Source organism: Bombus flavifrons, chromosome 5 (genome assembly GCF_040668555.2).
Source record: "Bombus flavifrons isolate JBK064 chromosome 5, iyBomFlav1_principal, whole genome shotgun sequence".
In the NCBI taxonomy this organism is placed as follows: Eukaryota; Metazoa; Arthropoda; class Insecta; order Hymenoptera; family Apidae; genus Bombus; species Bombus flavifrons.
Window position 1 is genome coordinate 11141205 of NC_138446.1, and position 17807 is coordinate 11159011.

General features: G+C 26.0%; 6 protein-coding genes and 1 long non-coding RNA gene across 9 annotated transcripts in view; 5 read left to right on the top strand and 2 right to left on the bottom strand.

The window, feature by feature from the left end:
* The first annotated feature begins 37 nt into the window (after positions 1-37).
* On the top strand, positions 38-2338 carry Wwox (WW domain-containing oxidoreductase). Of its 2 annotated transcripts, none has more exons than XM_069112815.1 (7): positions 38-239; positions 411-475; positions 713-949; positions 1058-1253; positions 1352-1537; positions 1646-1901; positions 1973-2338. In XM_069112815.1, exons 1-7 carry the CDS (start codon positions 151-153, stop codon positions 2180-2182), a joined length of 1239 nt encoding a protein of 412 aa, XP_068968916.1. In that variant the 5' UTR covers positions 38-150; the 3' UTR covers positions 2183-2338. The 2 variants fall into 2 exon arrangements, with proteins under 2 accessions (XP_068968916.1, XP_068968917.1); XM_069112816.1 differs by having other exon boundaries at positions 824-949.
* A 2694-nt stretch (positions 2339-5032) lies between these two features.
* On the top strand, positions 5033-7521 carry Mic26-27 (MICOS complex subunit 26/27). Its single transcript, XM_069112817.1, has 6 exons — positions 5033-5217; positions 5471-5646; positions 5837-5958; positions 6056-6289; positions 6634-6791; positions 7383-7521. The coding sequence occupies exons 1-6, from the start codon at positions 5203-5205 to the stop codon at positions 7398-7400; spliced, it is 723 nt and encodes a 240-aa protein (XP_068968918.1). The 5' UTR covers positions 5033-5202; the 3' UTR covers positions 7401-7521.
* Positions 7522-8209: 688 nt separating this feature from the next.
* Mpp6 (M-phase phosphoprotein 6) lies at positions 8210-9915 on the top strand. The gene is made up of 4 exons (XM_069113487.1): positions 8210-8468; positions 8539-8639; positions 8932-9324; positions 9812-9915. The coding sequence occupies exons 1-3, from the start codon at positions 8421-8423 to the stop codon at positions 9227-9229; spliced, it is 447 nt and encodes a 148-aa protein (XP_068969588.1). The 5' UTR covers positions 8210-8420; the 3' UTR covers positions 9230-9324; positions 9812-9915.
* Positions 9517-12949, bottom strand: LOC138180053 (EF-hand domain-containing family member B). Of its 2 annotated transcripts, none has more exons than XM_069113479.1 (10): positions 12470-12949; positions 12066-12221; positions 11671-11851; positions 11407-11530; positions 11196-11333; positions 10710-10920; positions 10426-10618; positions 10165-10242; positions 9807-9919; positions 9517-9714 (listed from the first exon to the last, which is right to left on the bottom strand). In XM_069113479.1, the coding sequence occupies exons 1-10, from the start codon at positions 12554-12556 to the stop codon at positions 9532-9534; spliced, it is 1464 nt and encodes a 487-aa protein (XP_068969580.1). In that variant the 5' UTR covers positions 12557-12949; the 3' UTR covers positions 9517-9531. The 2 variants fall into 2 exon arrangements, with proteins under 2 accessions (XP_068969580.1, XP_068969581.1); XM_069113480.1 differs by having other exon boundaries at positions 12326-12949.
* Positions 12950-13145: 196 nt separating this feature from the next.
* EMC4 (ER membrane protein complex subunit 4) lies at positions 13146-14683 on the top strand. The gene is made up of 3 exons (XM_069113486.1): positions 13146-13345; positions 13791-14062; positions 14346-14683. Exons 1-3 carry the CDS (start codon positions 13287-13289, stop codon positions 14540-14542), a joined length of 528 nt encoding a protein of 175 aa, XP_068969587.1. The 5' UTR covers positions 13146-13286; the 3' UTR covers positions 14543-14683.
* Positions 14684-14772: 89 nt separating this feature from the next.
* Positions 14773-15515, bottom strand: LOC138180058 (uncharacterized). The gene is made up of 3 exons (XR_011173191.1): positions 15099-15515; positions 14973-15026; positions 14773-14856 (listed from the first exon to the last, which is right to left on the bottom strand). It is a non-coding gene; the product is annotated as an uncharacterized LOC138180058 (long non-coding RNA).
* Positions 15516-16987: 1472 nt separating this feature from the next.
* The window catches only part of Fatp1 (Fatty acid transport protein 1), a 33552-nt gene continuing 32732 nt past the window's right edge, over positions 16988-17807 (top strand). The window contains exon 1 of the mRNA XM_069113476.1: positions 16988-17597. Within this exon, the coding sequence (XP_068969577.1) occupies positions 17523-17597 (75 nt within the window). The 5' untranslated portion in view covers positions 16988-17522. The remainder of the gene's footprint in view (positions 17598-17807) is intronic.

A 17807-nucleotide genomic window follows, 5' to 3' on the forward strand; every position in this document is an offset into this window, starting at 1 on the left:
TATGTACTTTTTTGATTATATTGTTGGTAACACATGATATAAATCGATATACGTTATAGACTCATGGTATAAGCATATACGTACTCAGTAAACCCAAGTAAGGCGATAAAGAATTGAATATAAATTAGTATAAAATAAGAAGAAAAGAAGATGATTTTAAATGAATCCGATAGTGAAGATGAATTACCCCCTGGATGGGAAGAAATGACAACTCCTAATGGAAATGTCTACTATGTAAAGTAAATAATAGTATTCGTTATATATTATTATTGTTATTATTATGATATAAATTATAGATATTAATAAAACCTAGTATTACATCCAGTACTTAAGACTTCATATAAAATTATCTATCTATAATACATCTGTAAAATGTAATTTTGTAAATCTCAATACTATTTTGTTTTTAGTCATTATACAAAGGGCACACAATGGACACACCCTAGAACTGGTCGAACAAAAACTGTTGGGGGAGGTACAATATTACTATATAAATTTTTATATATGTATAATCTAAATTTTTAATTAACTATTTATGTCATAGTACATATTAATTTATAATATTTAAATATTTACATCTATGTACTTTTGATATTTAAATATTTACATCTATGTACTTTTTGAACTTGATGATATATAATTATGCAGTTATTAACAAGTTTCAAACATTAACTGTTATGAATATAATTTGATAATGTTATTTATCAATAAGAACTGCCGTCTGGATGGGAAAGACGTGTGTCAGAAGATGGTCAAGTCTTATTTGTCGATCATACGAATCATACAACAACATATACTGACCCTCGCCTTGCATTTGCTACAGAATATAGAGAATCATCACAGCCTATAAGACAACGTTTTGATAGTAGTAGCACAGCATTATCTGTTTTACATGGTCGAGACTTAAGGGGTAAACTTGCCATAGTTACAGGTGCCAATACTGGGATAGGTATATATGTTACATACATTTCATACTATTCAGATCAAATCAACAATAATTCTACCTTTATAGACAATTTAGTATGTTATTTTTCTCTACCTAATTATATTTTTTAAGGATTTGAAACAGCTAGATCATTAGCTCTACATGGATGTAAAGTTATCTTAGCTTGTAGAGATCTAGAAAAAGGTGCAGAAGCAGTACAAAAAATACAACAAGAAAGAGAAAGTGTTATGTGTGAAACATTACATTTGGATTTGTCATCATTATATAGTGTTAAAGAAGCAGCTGAGGAATTTAAGCAAAAATATAGGTATGCTTAGATGGGTAAAACTATCATTAATAGCAATATATTTTCATAACAAATTTACCATATTTACATTACATTATTCATTACTGTTACATTTTTAGCTCTTTAAATATCCTTATTTTAAATGCTGGTGTCTTTGGAATTCCGTATGAACTTACAAAAGATGGTTTTGAAACAACATTTCAAGTAAATCATCTTTCTCAATTTTACTTTACTCTTTTATTAGAAGAACCACTACAACGTTGTCATAATTCCAGAGTAGTGATAGTTTCAAGTGAATCACACAGGTATTTAAAACATTTTAATAAATATAATATTGCATATATTATATAATAACAAATTTCTTCTTTTTCTGTAATGAAAATTGATATATGATATCTTATTTTTACCAATAGATTTTCGAATTTAAGAAAAGAAGAAGATTTTCATCGATTAACTTTATCTCCTCCACCATATAAATATTGGTTTATGGAAGCATATAATAATTCAAAACTATGTAATATCTTATTTGCACAAGAATTAGCAAACCGGTGGCCTTCTGTAAATGTCTTTTGTTGTCATCCTGGTAATATGGTTTCTTCTTCATTATGTCGTTATTCATGGATATTCCGATTAATGTTTATGCTAGTACGACCTTTTACAAAATCACTGGTAAGATAATCAGTTATTTAAAACAGAATACTTGAGAAAACGTAATTACAATTTTTTTTCAAATCATACAGCAACAAGCTGCTAGTACACCAGTTTTCTGCGCAAGTGCACCAGAATTGGAAGGGATAACTGGATGTTATTTCAGTAATTGTTATCGTTGTGATCCATCAAAAGCTGCATCAAACCCCGCACTAGCAAGAAGATTATGGTTTGTTAGTGAAAAAATGTTTGTTTCTGTTATAAAAAATAGGAAACTTCTAGAACAATTTAATTTAAAATGAAAAATATTATTATAAAGTATTGTTTTGAATGAACAGAAAACATGAATTCAAAGAATATTTTAATCAATCAAAAATTTTTAATAGATTTAAAATATTAATAAGAAATTTATATCTATTTTCATCACAAATTCTATATTCAATAAATTTGGTTTTATATCTTTTATAATTTAATACATTTTTCCTAAATTCTATTTATGGTCGTATATAAAGCTATTTATGTATTGGGTTGCTTGGAAAGTTCCTTCTAATTTTTAAAAAAAATTCAGATGTAGCACATTTAAATTTCGATATACATTTATTGAATTATATAGCTGCCATTTTGTTCCACAATCTTCCTCCATCTTTCAATCAACTTGAATATTCCATCCTTCCAGAACTTCTTAGGTTTTTCAGCAAAAAACTTTGCAATATGATTTTTCAGGTTGACCAAAGAGTTAAAGTTTTTGCCATTAAGGGAATTTTGTAATGATCTAAATAGCTGAAAATCTGAGGGTGCAATGTCTGCTGAACATGGTGAGTGGGGTAGCACATCCCAACCAAGCTTCAACAGCTTTTGTCAAGTAGTCAAAGACACAAGAGGCCGTGCATTGTCCCGATGAGACACCCTTCCGATTCGATAGTTCTGGTCATTTTTGTTCAATTGCTGTCTGTAATTTGTTTACTTGCGATTAATACTTTTCCAAATTTATCATCTGGTTGTTTGGAAAAGCTCATACAGAATTTCTTTCCAATCCCACCAGACACAGAGCATAAGTTTATTCGGATGAGAACCAACTTTTTGAGTGGCTAAAGGTGATTCATTCCGCTTTTTCCAGGATCTTTATCGCTCAACATTATTATGAATAGTGTATTTTTCATCTCTCGTCACTACTTGCTCTAAAAATGGTGTTTCTCGTTGCGTTTATAGAGTTAATCGCAAATGGAAATGCGATCCATCAAATCTTTTTCTGTTAAATTGTGGGGAACCTATACGTCAAAACGGTTTATATAGCCAAGCTTCACAAAATGTTCGTGAATAGTAGATTTTGGTATATTTAACGTTTCTGCTAATTCACATGTATAGTGTAGGTTATTCTCGACCAATGTTTTGATCTGATGTTCATCAATGGTGGAGAATCTACCTGGGCATTCTTGACCTTCAAGATTTAAATCAGCTTTAAATCTAGCAAACCACTACCGCGCAGTTCTTTCTGATGTAACACCGTTACCATAAACAGCGCTTATCTTGTTTGCTACTTGTGTGACATTTTTGCCCTTCCATATTTAAGAGCATATAAAACTAACAAAAGTTTATATATAATATATTCCAACCAAACTCTTTTCTAAAGATGCCTGAAATATCATCTTTTAGAATATGGACACATGTCATTTGTTTTAAATTATTCTGATATATTCAAATCTGTTGTAATGTCACCTACCGAAAACAGCACAAACTTTCCAGACAACTCAATACATTAAAAACATATATCTATGTATATTGAGATTGTATTCAACTATTGTTTTTTGTTAAATTAAAGAAATGGACATCTTTCGTGAAATGTTTACAAATTAATTTTAAGGAATTTAGTTGATGTGTAAGAAAAAAGCTTTTTTCCTAAACTTTTAGAAGATTTCATGTTTTCAAATTAAGTTAGTATGATATATGTAAAAATAAAAAAATTATACAAACTTCTTTTCAGTAATATTTATTTTATAAAATTTCTAATAAAATTAAAAAATAAAAAGAATATTTTTCCTACTCAAAATATTCATGTAAAATTTAAATACGTAACAAAATATTTTATTCAGTAACAAAGAAAAAAAGTTGTGCTCATGTTTTTTCAAACAAATTGGCAATATATGTGAAAACAACAGAAATTCATATACACAAACATATAAAAATGACTCATTAAATACTTCCGATTTTGTACGAAACGTAAAAATTAAAAAATTAAGTAGTGAAATTATACATTATCTTTTGGGATCGTTATGCACAACTACGTACACAGATTTTTAGAATCTACTATTGGAAATATATTTGGCAGAGATATAACTTGCAGAGAACCAATTCATCGATGCGATGATTATCAACCACGTGTGTTAGTAGAATTTGGAAGAACTGGCATAAAAGTATGTATTTAAATAATAATTCCTATAATGCAATTTATTATAACTATTGAAGTATTAATTAACGAATTGCAAAATACTTAATTTTTAAGGAAGAAAAAATTCTAAACTCATTGTAGTTTGTATTATTTATAACAACATATAACACAGAAAAAAATAAAATTTATACAACATTCCGATTTTCTTTTTTTTAAACTGTTACGAATATTTACAATTGACAGCATAAACAAAGCCTTGAAACATCATGTCAATTTTGTATGAAGTAATGTAAGTACAAAATGTACAAAGATTTTTGATTTTAGTGATTAAGTCCTACGTCGTTTTTGCATAAATTTTGGTTAAAGTCGAATATAAATTTGGTAAGTATATACACATACACCTTATACATATATTGTAATTGAATTATATTTCTAGGAACATATTTGTACTTTTAAAATATCTATAGAATATTTAAAATTAATATTTTTGCATTTATTTTACTTAAGTTTAAATATAAATATTAAAAATTGATAATATTTATTTATCTTACTTTACTAAGAGCAATATTAGTAATGAATATTTTAAATATTTATTTTTTCAGTAAAAAAGGAGTTTCATTACTTAAATAAATTTTAATTACATTATTCGATGGTAATAAAATTTGAACAGGGTAAATATTTAACAATATGTACATATGTTTTCATCATTTTTGTTTTCTTTTAAATATTTCATAATTTTGCGTCTTCTGAAGGTAACCTTAGATGTCGCATCCTTCGTCTTTGGCCTGTAGAATTAATTTTCTACAGTGCCAAATTATAATTCATTCCTAATTTTGATAATGCTCGGATATCTTTATAAATTATTTCAAACATTCTAGCATTGTTTATAAGGAATTACGTGTTCTTAAGAAAATTATCATTAAATCGCATTTTAAAATGTATCGAATAATGGTAATTATAAACATGACGTTTTCGCTATCGTTTATTTTAATTTTATGATTTCTCTTTCATTTCATTTTACTTTATATTTTTTGTTACATTTATTAAATTAAATAAATACTAGAATGTAAGGAAATGTTTAATATAGCTTCTTAATTACTATTAAACATTGTTTATTTCTAATAAATGCAAACAGTTTCTCAAAAGTAATTTAAATATTATTACTAATATGGAAAACAGAAATCAAATATATATTTACATGAAGTTGTTCAAGAAATTCTTGATGCCGTGTGGGCTATGTGCTGCAGTACCGGCAATGAAACCTCCAACTTCTGAAGATACTACGCCATGTAGTAATGAAACACAAGGAAAGAAATTAATAAAACCATCAGAATTACCCATTTATTCTATTGATGATGGGTATTCTAAGCAGATGCCATGGTAAAGCGCAAGTAATTTCATATTGATAACATTATTTTTATCCCTGTTTCTTAAAGGACTTTCATGAAAATGTGATTTATCTAAAATATAGATTCATTATCTTTAAACATTTTTTAAGAAGTAAAATCTATAAGAAAACATTGCACTACATTATGAAGATAATCAATCCATTATGATTAATTTTTTATAGCATAGAATATCCTTCTATTGTGGAAGAAAATATTAGAAAAGTACGTCAATCAGTAAGGGAGATAAAAGTTACATTAGACAGGATTTCCCATGATGTTTCAAGTACCTTTGAAAATCTTAAATGTATGTGTAGTACAAAATTTAGAAATACTTTCATATAATTGGAACGTGCTATGGCATGCAAATCTATTAATATTAATAAAATGTAATATTATTTCAGTTGCAGTTGATTACCTCCAAGATGATGTCAATATTTGGCCACGAATAGAAGCTGTTGGTGTTGGTGGTTTATCAGGATTAATATTGAGTCTCAGAGGAGGCATATTAAAAAGACTGTTTTATACAACTACAGGTGCTAGTATTGTTGGATGTATTTGTTTCCCCAAAGAAGTAAAACAAGCATTAAACACAGTAGAACACTATGGAAATATTAGTTACAATTTCATTTATGGTGGTATGTATATTACTTTATACTTTTATTGCTCTACACAACTGTTAATATGATCTTAAATCTATTTATTTATTTTATGTATTAATCATACAAATGGCAAGCAATATGAACTCTTTCACACATAATAATGTTTATTATTAATACTAAAATGATGTTTCTATTTTAAAATTGAATTTAGGACACTTTTTATATTAAAGTCTTTAAATTATTAACATATTTATTCGTTTGTAAAAAAATACAGAAATTTATATAAAAAAAATGTGTTGTAAATGTATCTTATGTAATACATTATGTGCTTATAATACAAAAGTATAGTATAAATTTCAATGCTGTATTAAAAATTTCAGTGAAACCAGGGGATAGTAACAAAAAGGAAATTTCAGTAAATGAATTTTCATTACTGAAAAGTGTGCTTGAATCAGAATATTTTCGTATGGTAGCTCGACTTTTTGAAAAAGAAACGAGCGATACAACTGTATCAACCAATACAACTGAAAAAGTGGAGGTAGGATGCAACAACAAAATTATTTTATTGCATCATTCCTCCTGTACCTTACACAATAATAATGTTAATATGGTTTGCCATTGTACAGTACAATGTATTCTATGACATATTTAACTTTAGATGAATATAATCTCCAAAATTGAATATTACAAAAATTTAGAGGAACATGAAATTTATATTAAAGATACTTAGTAATAATAGATTTTTCATAACGGTAACGCATTGCATTTTTTAATATTAAAATTGATTTTTTACAAAAATTTGTGTCTTAGTCTTTGGAAGATCTGAAGGAGATAATTTATCAGAAGCTCATTACGTCTCATTTCATCACAATAAAGGAGATTCAAATTCTCATGAATTAGTAACAGTAAAAGAAACTTCTCCCATAAGAGTACAAAATTCAAAGAAATCAAAATCTCTGATTAAGTAGATGTATAATCACATAGGTACTCTGCCTATTGTCATCCTTATTTACTTTTATAAATATTTCCTTTACCTGATTAAATAAACATTTCCTTTTTACACCAGACATTCAATAATTCACATTCAAACGTTATGTTAAGATGTAATTATTATTTTTTTGTATTTTAGCTAAATACAAAGAAGTGAAGAATTCAGAGAAGAAAGAGTAATGAATTAGCAACATTAGTTAATGAATATTTAATAATTCAATATAATATAAAAATTATGTAAAGTTTTAATATCTGTAAATAAAAATCATGAAAAGTAATTTCAATTCGTTATTAAATAATCCAATACATGACTATAAAAGATTATGATTTATGTTTCAATTGTTTGTTACATTATCTATTTGTTATTCTAAAGTTACATAGACTAAAAGTAATAAATACTTCATATTGAATATTTATATGTAGAAGCATAGTAAAATTTTTAAAATAGTTGACATTTTTTTTTGTTTTCAATTTCAAATAATTTCATAAAAAGATTCAAATGTAAATATATTTGAAATATATAGTGCACGTTGGCTGAGGTAAGTAGAATCAAAACCAAATTTTTCGGCTCCTAAGTAAAATTTTTCAGCTTATGAGTACATAAATGAAATTTTGCAACCTAAAGAATTAAGTGAAATTAGTTTTATTTAAACAGTTTTCCTAGTTTCAAAATTAGAAGGAAATTTAAAAAATCATTCAGTTAGCGGGTCATGAAACACTATAACCACCTAGCAGTAAAACGGTAGAACTAATCTCTTTGAAACGAAATTGAGAAATAAAATTTCTTAGTCCGCAAGGCGAGTTCTTAAACTATTCAGGAATTAAATTAAAACTCTAACTGTCAGAAGTCACCGCTGTGTAATATTATTTCAATTTCCTTCGTAAATAATTAATTACACGCAATTAGTGCAATGTTCCCTATTTGGATATAATGGTGTCATCTACCAGTTAAAAATTTCATTTCTTGTTAGTTATTGACTTACCAGGTAGATGGTACCACCATATCCAAAATACGGCTCCGCGTTTTTTGTACATTGTAACAATAACCACGTGCTATACTGAAGTTTATAATCATAATACATTATTACACATATTTTCATTGAAATATAATCTGAACTACAAAAATAACAATTGTATTTTATATTTTGTATATTTGATTTAAAAAGGAAAAACAAAAATGAGTGTTAACAAAGCAAAATTATCAAAAAGTATTTTAGAAATGAAAGTAAGTTAACAAAATTGTATAAAATTGTGTATAAAATTGTATATTTTAATGAATATTATTTATTTATTAGTTTATGAAACGGACGAAAGAAAAAGTAGAGAAACAGCAATTTCATGAAGAAGGTGAAGAATATTTTGGAAATGAACTGACGAAACGTATGAAGAAAGATTCGTAAGTTTTTTTCAATTCTTAAACGAATATTTTAACAAGTTTAAACTTAACACATAAGTATTTGGATATCCCATTATTTTTTTAATAATTATACTTTGTCAATAGATATGTAAAATAAAATATTTATATCACTTAGTAATTGCACAGTAACGACTAACAATTATTATAATAAACGTAATTTTTACATGACAAAATAAAGCAATATGTACATCTATAATCACAATCTATTTTGAATAAAACGAATATGTATTTCATAAAAAGATTAAAATTATCTGTTTACTTTTTATTTAAGAGAAAGATTTATCATTGAACCTAGTTATATCTTCTGTGAGAAGTTAATCGATGGCAGAGTAAGTTTTCAAGGAATGAATCCTGAAATAGAAAAATTCATGGAAGAGGAACAAAATGATGAACATACGGAGATGGAAGAAAAACAAGAAGTAGATATTTCAGATGAGCAATTGGCAAAAAATTGGAAAAATTATAGGAAACTGACAAAGATTGAACATAAATATGAAAAATTATTAAAAAAACGTAAGGATTATGAACAATCACCAAAAAAACCAAAGTTTTTGAAACCACAATATTAATATTTGATAAGAATGATTTACATGTGTATATATATTAATTTTAATAGAAATTTTTATGTAAATATTACTTGCTGAATTGAATACCAGTTTCTAAGGTAATTGTATAATAATATGTAATATATATATACATATAAAATGTTACTAAAATAATTATTCGCGTAACTGATATTAAAAAAATATTTAAACGTAATTTAGCTAAATATATGTTTATGTAGACATGCTATAAAAAATACTTTGTAATTTCGTATAATATAGTTATATACGTATATATTTTATTAAATTCCAGTATTAAATTATAGATTTTAATTATTTTTATCATCAAGTAAATCATCATATTGATCAAGCAAACTTCCAAAAATTTCTATGGATACATTATCTGTATAGCTTTTTTCTTGTCCTTTTTTCCAAAGCAAATCGAAGGTGTTATTGGGGAATCGGATTCCAATAGCTTCAAAAATATTTTTTATTTCTTCCTTATTTCGAAGCTATTATTTGAAATATAATTAACAAAACATGTATATTTATATTATAAAATTAAAATTTTTTCAAATACTATATAAATTATTTTCAAACATACTCTAGATAGATCTGTTGGGATAAGACCATGTTTTGTAAAAATATTTGGAAGTATAAGACTGTAAGCAGTACATCTATCCAAATCTACATAAGAAATTCCTGCTGTTGGAATATCTGTAAAAATAATGAGATATTGTTGGCATGATGATTTAATGTTCATAATATTTTTAATATTATTTTATCTACATTTGAAATACATATTTTTTAACTTAAAGAATTAATATAACAATTTATTGAAGAAGGCAAAAGTAAAAATACATCTTTCTGAAGAATGTTATTTTTATGTTTTTCAAAAATGAAATTTTGTCTATCTTTATATATCTTTTATTTCATCTAAAATATATAAAGAACATACTAACTTGTAATATCTATGCTTTCTATATTTCCTATTGTAGTATTGTACGTAGTACTGTAATGTTGACATTCTGAAGGAATTTCTGAAAAAATGATGCAATATTAGACAGTAATGTTAAATATTATAATTTAGAAAAATGATATGTTATTAAAAAAAGTATTCTAATATGTGTATTTTAACATATTATTTATGTATATACCATGTAAAAATTAAAATTCATGAAACAAATAAATGGAAAAATTAAAAATTCTAAAAAATACATTACTTTCTATCTTTGGTAATGTAGGAAAGTCATATTTCCAGTTTAAGAGATTTAATAACTCTTCATACTTTACATTCTCTTCCTTACGTATTTGAAGAAGATCTAATATAGGTGTTAGAAATGTCTTATTTATATATATTTTATATTTAGCTAAAATAGAAAAGACTTTATCTTCTGATAAAATGTTTGTATAATCCTATGAACATATATAAAATCACTTTAATTAATATAAAACTTGTCTTCAAGTTTTATACAGATAGCAAAATAAAATAAGATTAATGTAATACTTTATCAAGGGATAATAAATCTTCATAAATATCTAAAAATGGAATTTCTGGAACATGTTTCTTCAACTTCAGACGTAAACTATTTATATATTGTAAATAGCCCTGTTGCACTACCACTTCACTATTTATAGGACAATCACTTAAAATATTTAACATTTCAGATATTCCTTTTTTTTCATATACTTTATCATCTATTATATTCATGATATCTCTAAAACATTCAAATAATTGGAACATTAAAAATGAAGAACTATTATCTACTTTTCTCTAAAATTAATATGATGTTTCTTTCATTTAACATAAAGATGTTAGTCATAATTTATATTACTTTTGTCTTAAATAGAAATTTCGTTTCTTCTACTTTTTCTTATCATAATTATAATATGATTTTCCAGTAATAACATAATTAATAGCTTCACTATATCTAGTTACAATGATACTTATTCCTACCATTGTAACTAGTTATAGTGAAGCTATTACTCTTACTTTACTTTACCAATATGAGAATGTGAATGATCTGGATCTGCAATAATCCATGTTAAGAGTCTTTTTAGTCGTTCACCTTTGGTATTAGCATTCCATAATTTTCCAAAACATGAATTTTGATCAAATGGTTTCTTATATCTGAAAATTTAATTTAAAGTTATGTAGTATGTAAGTTAATAATTGCCATTTGATAGATTTCATTATTTCATACTGTCTTTTAACTTGTTCTGCAGGTAAATAACTGTTATGACTTTTTTTATACATTTCAAAAATATTCTGTTCTGGAATATCACTTTCTATTATTTCTTGTTTAAGAAGTTCACCCATAGTTTCTCCTAATTAGTAGAAAATATTTTATGAAAATATTTCATAAACTTTATTCAATTACAAAAATTGGCAAATAATCAAAATCGTATGTATTATATTGCAGTTATATTTTTTTATTATAAATATACTAATTGGTGATATTTTATACCAGACTTAAGCTTTTTTCCAAAGGTTACTTCCAGTGGTTTTATACCCACTGGTAGATTTGAAATTTGGTAACGTGTTTTACCAACTTCTTTATTCCAATAACTATTCATAACAGTATTTCTTAATTCAGAAATAATTGTTTGAAATGATGTCTCTTCATCTGGTTGTAAACATTCTTTCACCTTGAATTATTTGTAAAATACATTAAACATTATTTTTATATTTACTGCACAACGATGATTTTTACTATTATTAATTAATCAAACTTTATTTATAAGAAAAAGTTACAAATATTAAAAACATATAATTCTGGAAATTATATAATTATATATAATAAATTATAATAAACATAAATTATGATAAAAAAGATTTTGTTATAGTAGATTTCAGTCTTACATCAATTATTCGTTTAGAATTATGTATATTGCTCATGATCGGTGGTAACTTTTGTGTATGTCTTTCATTATGAACAAATATATTTCTCAAAGCTTCAACTTTATCTTCTAGAGAATATTCTGTAAAACATTCTTTAATGCTAGATGTTGAGGTTTTCTATAAATAACAAATAATAAGATACATATATACATAAACATTTAGTAAAACAATATTCTGTTATTTTATTTTTAAAATAACGCATTAATGTTTTATAAATTTACCACGTAAAAAATAATTGACTGTGAAAACATTTTTTAATCTCGAATCTGTATTTTATTAATTTTACATTCATGCTTCTAAACCTATATCGAATAAAATATTTACCTAAAAAATAGTTATAATTTACTAATAAAACACAATCTTACGAAGCTTTTGCTGTAAGCATTTTCATCTTCATGGACTAAACCCAAAAGCTGATTTCTTGAATTTATAGTACTTTTACATTTTTCCATCTTAAAATAAAATATTAAGTAAGTAAAAGAAACATGAAGTACAATATTATCAATTGCAGTTGAACTATCAAATTTTCTTAATCAATATCTATGTAGAAGCAAATTTAACAAAAGAAATAAAATATAAAAGTTGTACTATATATTATCATTTTTCTTATATTTCATTCTTAATTTGCTCCTTTAGAAATAAAAAGAAATAATCGAAATATATACATAATTAAAATTTAATTTCATATCTCTATCAATATTACTTCTGTATATAAAATGCTCTGCTCATTTCTGGTATTTAAGACGGAAATAATTAAAATTATTATTTCATCATTTAATATCATTTAAACATAATTTTTATTTATTACATAACAATTACTTAATGTTAATAACTTTTCGTGAGATGTTAAAATAAATATGATTACGATTTTAATCTTTTTTCAAATTATTTCATTGTGATAAGTATGTCAAATTTTAATGCCATAATTCTAATATCGTTTTATTTATTATATTTCAGTAATACGTGTCTCTTTCTTATAATGCTGAATTTTAATTACTAAATTTTATACATATTGAAATTTCACAATCGATTAGAATTGATTTTTGACGAACTTAGCATTTGATTGATGTCGTATACTGTCATTGTATAGTGTAAATCTACTGTACGTTTATATTATTGTAGCAACGAGCAGACAAATTATATTAATACATAATATAATAAGTGTAGACATATGTAATAATAATGACAGCAGCTAAGCAAAATATAAAACGATCTAAATGGGCTTTGGATTTCGCTCACAAGTTGGTAACTTTATCATTCAAGTATATTTTCAATGTACAATGTAGTTTGTTTTAATATGATAACTTACTGAAATCATTTTTTAACTTATATACATCTATATAATCTATATAATCTCATAAATTAAGCTGTAAAAAATAAATATGTTGATGAAAATTGTGGTTTTTCCAATAGTTTTAGATAATTAAATGATTTAAAAATGTAGAGGTTAGAATACAGTACTTTATTTAGTACACTCTCATTGTACTAATATCATCTTATTAAACAATTCAAGCATTAGAATATTTATTATAGATATTAATCAAAATGAATGTTAAACTATGATAATGATGATTTTCATTTTATATATTTATTGTCTATTTTATATTAATGTAGATATAGGTTTTGTATTTGTCAGAGAATTAATTTTTGAACAGAATGATGTAACTGAATATGCGTTTTTTGTAGGAATAAACAAGAAAAAAATGTGGATATTGCTTCACCACCAGGTTATACACCTGCTGTTGCTTTATTTCATGCTGTCGATTCAATTAGAGAATCTGATTCCAATCATTTGATAATTAAGAAATCATGGGATTTAGCCCTAGGTCCTCTTAAACAAGTTCCAATGAATTTATTTATAATGTACATGGCGGGTAATTCTATATCAATATTTCCTATTATGATGGTTGGTATGTTAATAATTAGACCAGTGAAAGCATTATTTACTCTTCAACAAAGTAAGTATATCAAGTTATGTTTACATACATATATTTTATAATAAATAAAAAATTAGTATCATATACATTCAAATATATATAATACAGGCTAAACCTATTAAAGGTTTTAACAGAAATTAATCTGAAGTGCCTAAACAAAAATATCTATATAGAACTGAAATACTCTACACATTTAAATGCTTCATATAGAGCAACCATAATTTAATTAAAATAAATGTAATCAAGTAAATTAAAATAAATTATTACAAGCAGTTATGCTCATCATAAAAATAATTGTTTTTAGCATTTAAAGTAATAGAAGGAACTCATGCTTTTGGACAGAAGTTTGTGTACTTTCTGGGACAATTGGTAAATATTGCGTTAGCATTATACAAATGTCAATCGATGGGATTACTTCCAACACATGCATCCGATTGGTTAGCATTTGTAGAACCACAAGCACGGTTAGAATATTCTAGTGGTGGATTTATATATGTATGATGTAAGATATAATTATTTAAAGATGTAATATGTACATTTAAAGTAAATAATTGCTGTAAATTTAGATACATTTTACTTTATATGTAAATTATAAATTCACTCATTACATAAAATGTTTTATTAAAATCAAACCAAATCAAATTGTGTTACATGTTTATATATATAAACGTATATGTACAATAAACTGGATTAAACGTATTCCACAAACATAATAGTATTATTAGATAAATCATCATTAATTATTTTTTTCTATATTCATCTGTAATTTCCTTTATTCGTTCTATTATCTTAGTAGGCTCATCTATACGAGGTATCTGTAATAAATCAACATTTATATTTATTAAATATGAGTTTTACTATACGATGGAAAAGGATATATTAAATTATATTAAATTAAAGTATATTAAGAAATGACAATTTTAAAACATACCTCATAGTTTTGACTTATATATATACCAGCATAAATCCCAATGCTTAAGGTTATCTAAAAAAGATATTAGTGTACATATTTCTATTCAATAATACCACTATTTGCAAAATAGACATTTAGATGTACCAAAAATTTAAACATTTTCAATTGATTATTGCTTTTCACTTTTTAGTTAACTTTTAAAATCAAAATAAGCTTTATATGAAGACAAAGTTCCTTCCTTTCTTCAAGGTGCTCTTATTAACGTTTTGTACAATAGTGCAATTTATGCAGAATCACTCATTTACAATAAAATTCTTATGCTTTGATTACGTTTATATTTACTGTGGGTAACAACAGGTTATCTACAAAAGTTAAAAGTTTATATTCTTCTCTAGTAATTAATTTTTATAACACTTTTTATATTAAGCTTTTTTAAAATTTTTTTCAAATCAAGCGGCTTTGCTGAAATTCCTCAAATCTATGTAGTTAAATATAATGCATATTTTAAAAGCAACACTTTCGTTGCATTGCACGGTATATATACATATTTATATACGTATATATATATATATATATATATATATATATATATATATATATATGTTGTACTTCCCACTTGATCGATACCGCAAGCGGGAATATTTGAATTACTGTAATAATTGACTATTGTTTTCGAAACATTGATGTTTTAATTGGTTAAACTGTTGTAACAATTATATATAATATATTTGTATTATAAGTTATTTAGATTATTTAGATTAAATAAATGACAACAAATGTAAAATACATATATTTTTATTACAATATATACATATAGTATGTACTTCGAAAATATTAATAGTATTATATTCACTTAAAAATTTTATATATTAACTAGAAATATATTGTGCTAAAATAAAAGATGTCTATTTCTTGTAATTCATAGTGAAGATATATGTAATTGAAAGTTAAATTAAGTTATATTATTTTGAAGTTGTTATAAATTTATTATTGAAGTCTTACGTGTATCTACGTAGTTTGAGAGTAAAAAAAAATGTAGTATGGTTGTAAGATATTCACTTTGTTTCATGAATGAATAACATCTTATTAACACTTCTTACAATTAGACAGGAACACATTAATGTACCGGAAATAATTGTAAGAGAAAGCAGGACAGATCTAAGATTTCAAATATAATATGTACATGTATATATACACCGTCTTAAGTGAGTCCAGGTAGATATCTAGGTCATTTTTTATATTTTTTAATTTTAACCGATGTAGTAGTAACAATTCCTTAGAAATTTAATGTTTATTTTGGTAGAAGTGTTTTATCTAATAAATACAAATCGTAATGTGGCAGATAATAACCCAAAGCACATTGCACGTGTCGTAAAACGGTATTTAGAAGACCAAAAACTTGATGTTACAAAGTGATTTGCTGATTCTCGGAATTTAAACTCAGCACAGATGTCTTAGATCGACGCAGACAAGTACATAGAACAGGATAGGGTAAACAAAATATGAGTGATTTATATGTGACAGCGATAGAACCCTATATATTTCAATCTAAGCTTCAGACGTATGAAATATACGATAAATATTCAAATAGTTTCTTTGCGTCAAAATATACATATGCTTATGGCATTAAATTAAGTGATGTGCGCGAATATACTGCCGCCAAAGTTTCAGATTGCTTTCAAATATGACCAATTTAATCACAACAATCGTGTCTCATTGCAATCCCAATACAATTTCAAAATGTTTTATATAACACAAGCAGTATATACACAAAAATTTTCTATGGTAAGTGTTCAAATACTATCGCGATTCACTGTAATTCCGCTTCTTTGAATTTTACTAACTTCTTAATTTAATAAACAATATGCTGCGCTGAATTTCTAACCATCGCATCCTTAAAGGGTGTAAATAAAATTTGAGACGAGTAAAATGTGGCTCTCTGTACCGGTATCTCCGTACGACCAGTTGTGAAACGATGGAGGGAGATCAGCTTGTATGATCGGTCTAGCAAACTCACTGCTGTGCCGGTAGGTATTCCGCTTTAGTACGCCGTCAAACTAACATCATTTTGTAATCCAGTGTATGCACGTGAATTCCTCTCTTTAAGTACTATTTATTCGATCGAGTAATATTCACCAGGTTTTCGTACGGGTTTCGTTTCGGGTTTTCGTCGTTCGGGTTTTTATACGGTGTTGAACGGTTCGGTTACGATCGTACAGTTTGCCCGCGAACGTACGAATCTTCGATCTGAAAAATCAGCATCGCGACTTTCTTGTTACGCGATACTGGAGAAAAGTAACTCCTTTCTATCTGATTACATTCCGTAATACACCCAGTGTACATAAACGATTAACGTACACGTCTGCCGACCGGCCGTGTATTTTCCGCAAGTTAGTCGTGCATGCCCGCGGGGTAGAAGTGAAATTTTCTGTGACATTGAGAATTTCAAACGAAGTCATCAGGTTGATTCATTTCGGGGTCACAGTCGCGGGAATATCATCGTCGCATGTGTACGTTTAAGTCAGTGGTCGATGTTACGATTATCAACAAGGGGAAATAAGTTCGAACATGTCAGCTACTATTTCGAAAATACCGGCAACCAGTGCTGGGAATGGGATCGATGTAATTTGCGATAAAGATCGTGTAAGTACTGTATTGTTTTATAACGTGAACGTAGAGTGTCGTTCGTTTGGTGTGACGATAATGAAATATTCGAGTAATTTTAATGTATGAACCGGAGTTAAAAGACTGACTATGTACGAAAGTTGTAAAAAGGGGATTTAGACATAGCGTAATATTTAAGATCACTTATTGATATTTGGCATTTATATTTGGTGTGGCAATAAATTTATT

What these genes read in the sequence shown, in the direction of transcription:
- Wwox (XM_069112815.1), top strand. Translation starts at nt 151, where the DNA reads ATGATTTTAAATGAATCCGATAGTGAAGATGAATTACCCCCTGGATGG. An exon ending in GGAAATGTCTACTATGTAAA is followed by an intron (nt 240 to 410) that starts GTAAATAATAGT and finishes TTTTGTTTTTAG; the next exon opens with TCATTATACAAAGGGCACAC. An exon ending in GTTTCAAGTGAATCACACAG is followed by an intron (nt 1,538 to 1,645) that starts GTATTTAAAACA and finishes TTTTACCAATAG; the next exon opens with ATTTTCGAATTTAAGAAAAG.
- Mic26-27 (XM_069112817.1), top strand. An exon ending in TACCTTTGAAAATCTTAAAT is followed by an intron (nt 5,959 to 6,055) that starts GTATGTGTAGTA and finishes ATATTATTTCAG; the next exon opens with TTGCAGTTGATTACCTCCAA. An exon ending in TTACAATTTCATTTATGGTG is followed by an intron (nt 6,290 to 6,633) that starts GTATGTATATTA and finishes TAAAAATTTCAG; the next exon opens with TGAAACCAGGGGATAGTAAC.
- Mpp6 (XM_069113487.1), top strand. Translation starts at nt 8,421, where the DNA reads ATGAGTGTTAACAAAGCAAAATTATCAAAAAGTATTTTAGAAATGAAA. An exon ending in AAAGTATTTTAGAAATGAAA is followed by an intron (nt 8,469 to 8,538) that starts GTAAGTTAACAA and finishes TTTATTTATTAG; the next exon opens with TTTATGAAACGGACGAAAGA. An exon ending in AAACGTATGAAGAAAGATTC is followed by an intron (nt 8,640 to 8,931) that starts GTAAGTTTTTTT and finishes TTTTTATTTAAG; the next exon opens with AGAAAGATTTATCATTGAAC.
- LOC138180053 (XM_069113479.1), bottom strand. Translation starts at nt 12,556, where the DNA reads ATGGAAAAATGTAAAAGTACTATAAATTCAAGAAATCAGCTTTTGGGT. An exon ending in TGGAAAAAAGCTTAAGTCTG is followed by an intron (nt 11,531 to 11,670) that starts GTATAAAATATC and finishes TCTACTAATTAG; the next exon opens with GAGAAACTATGGGTGAACTT. An exon ending in GCAGAACAAGTTAAAAGACA is followed by an intron (nt 11,334 to 11,406) that starts GTATGAAATAAT and finishes TTAAATTTTCAG; the next exon opens with ATATAAGAAACCATTTGATC.
- EMC4 (XM_069113486.1), top strand. Translation starts at nt 13,287, where the DNA reads ATGACAGCAGCTAAGCAAAATATAAAACGATCTAAATGGGCTTTGGAT. An exon ending in GCTTTGGATTTCGCTCACAA is followed by an intron (nt 13,346 to 13,790) that starts GTTGGTAACTTT and finishes CGTTTTTTGTAG; the next exon opens with GAATAAACAAGAAAAAAATG. An exon ending in ATTATTTACTCTTCAACAAA is followed by an intron (nt 14,063 to 14,345) that starts GTAAGTATATCA and finishes AATTGTTTTTAG; the next exon opens with CATTTAAAGTAATAGAAGGA.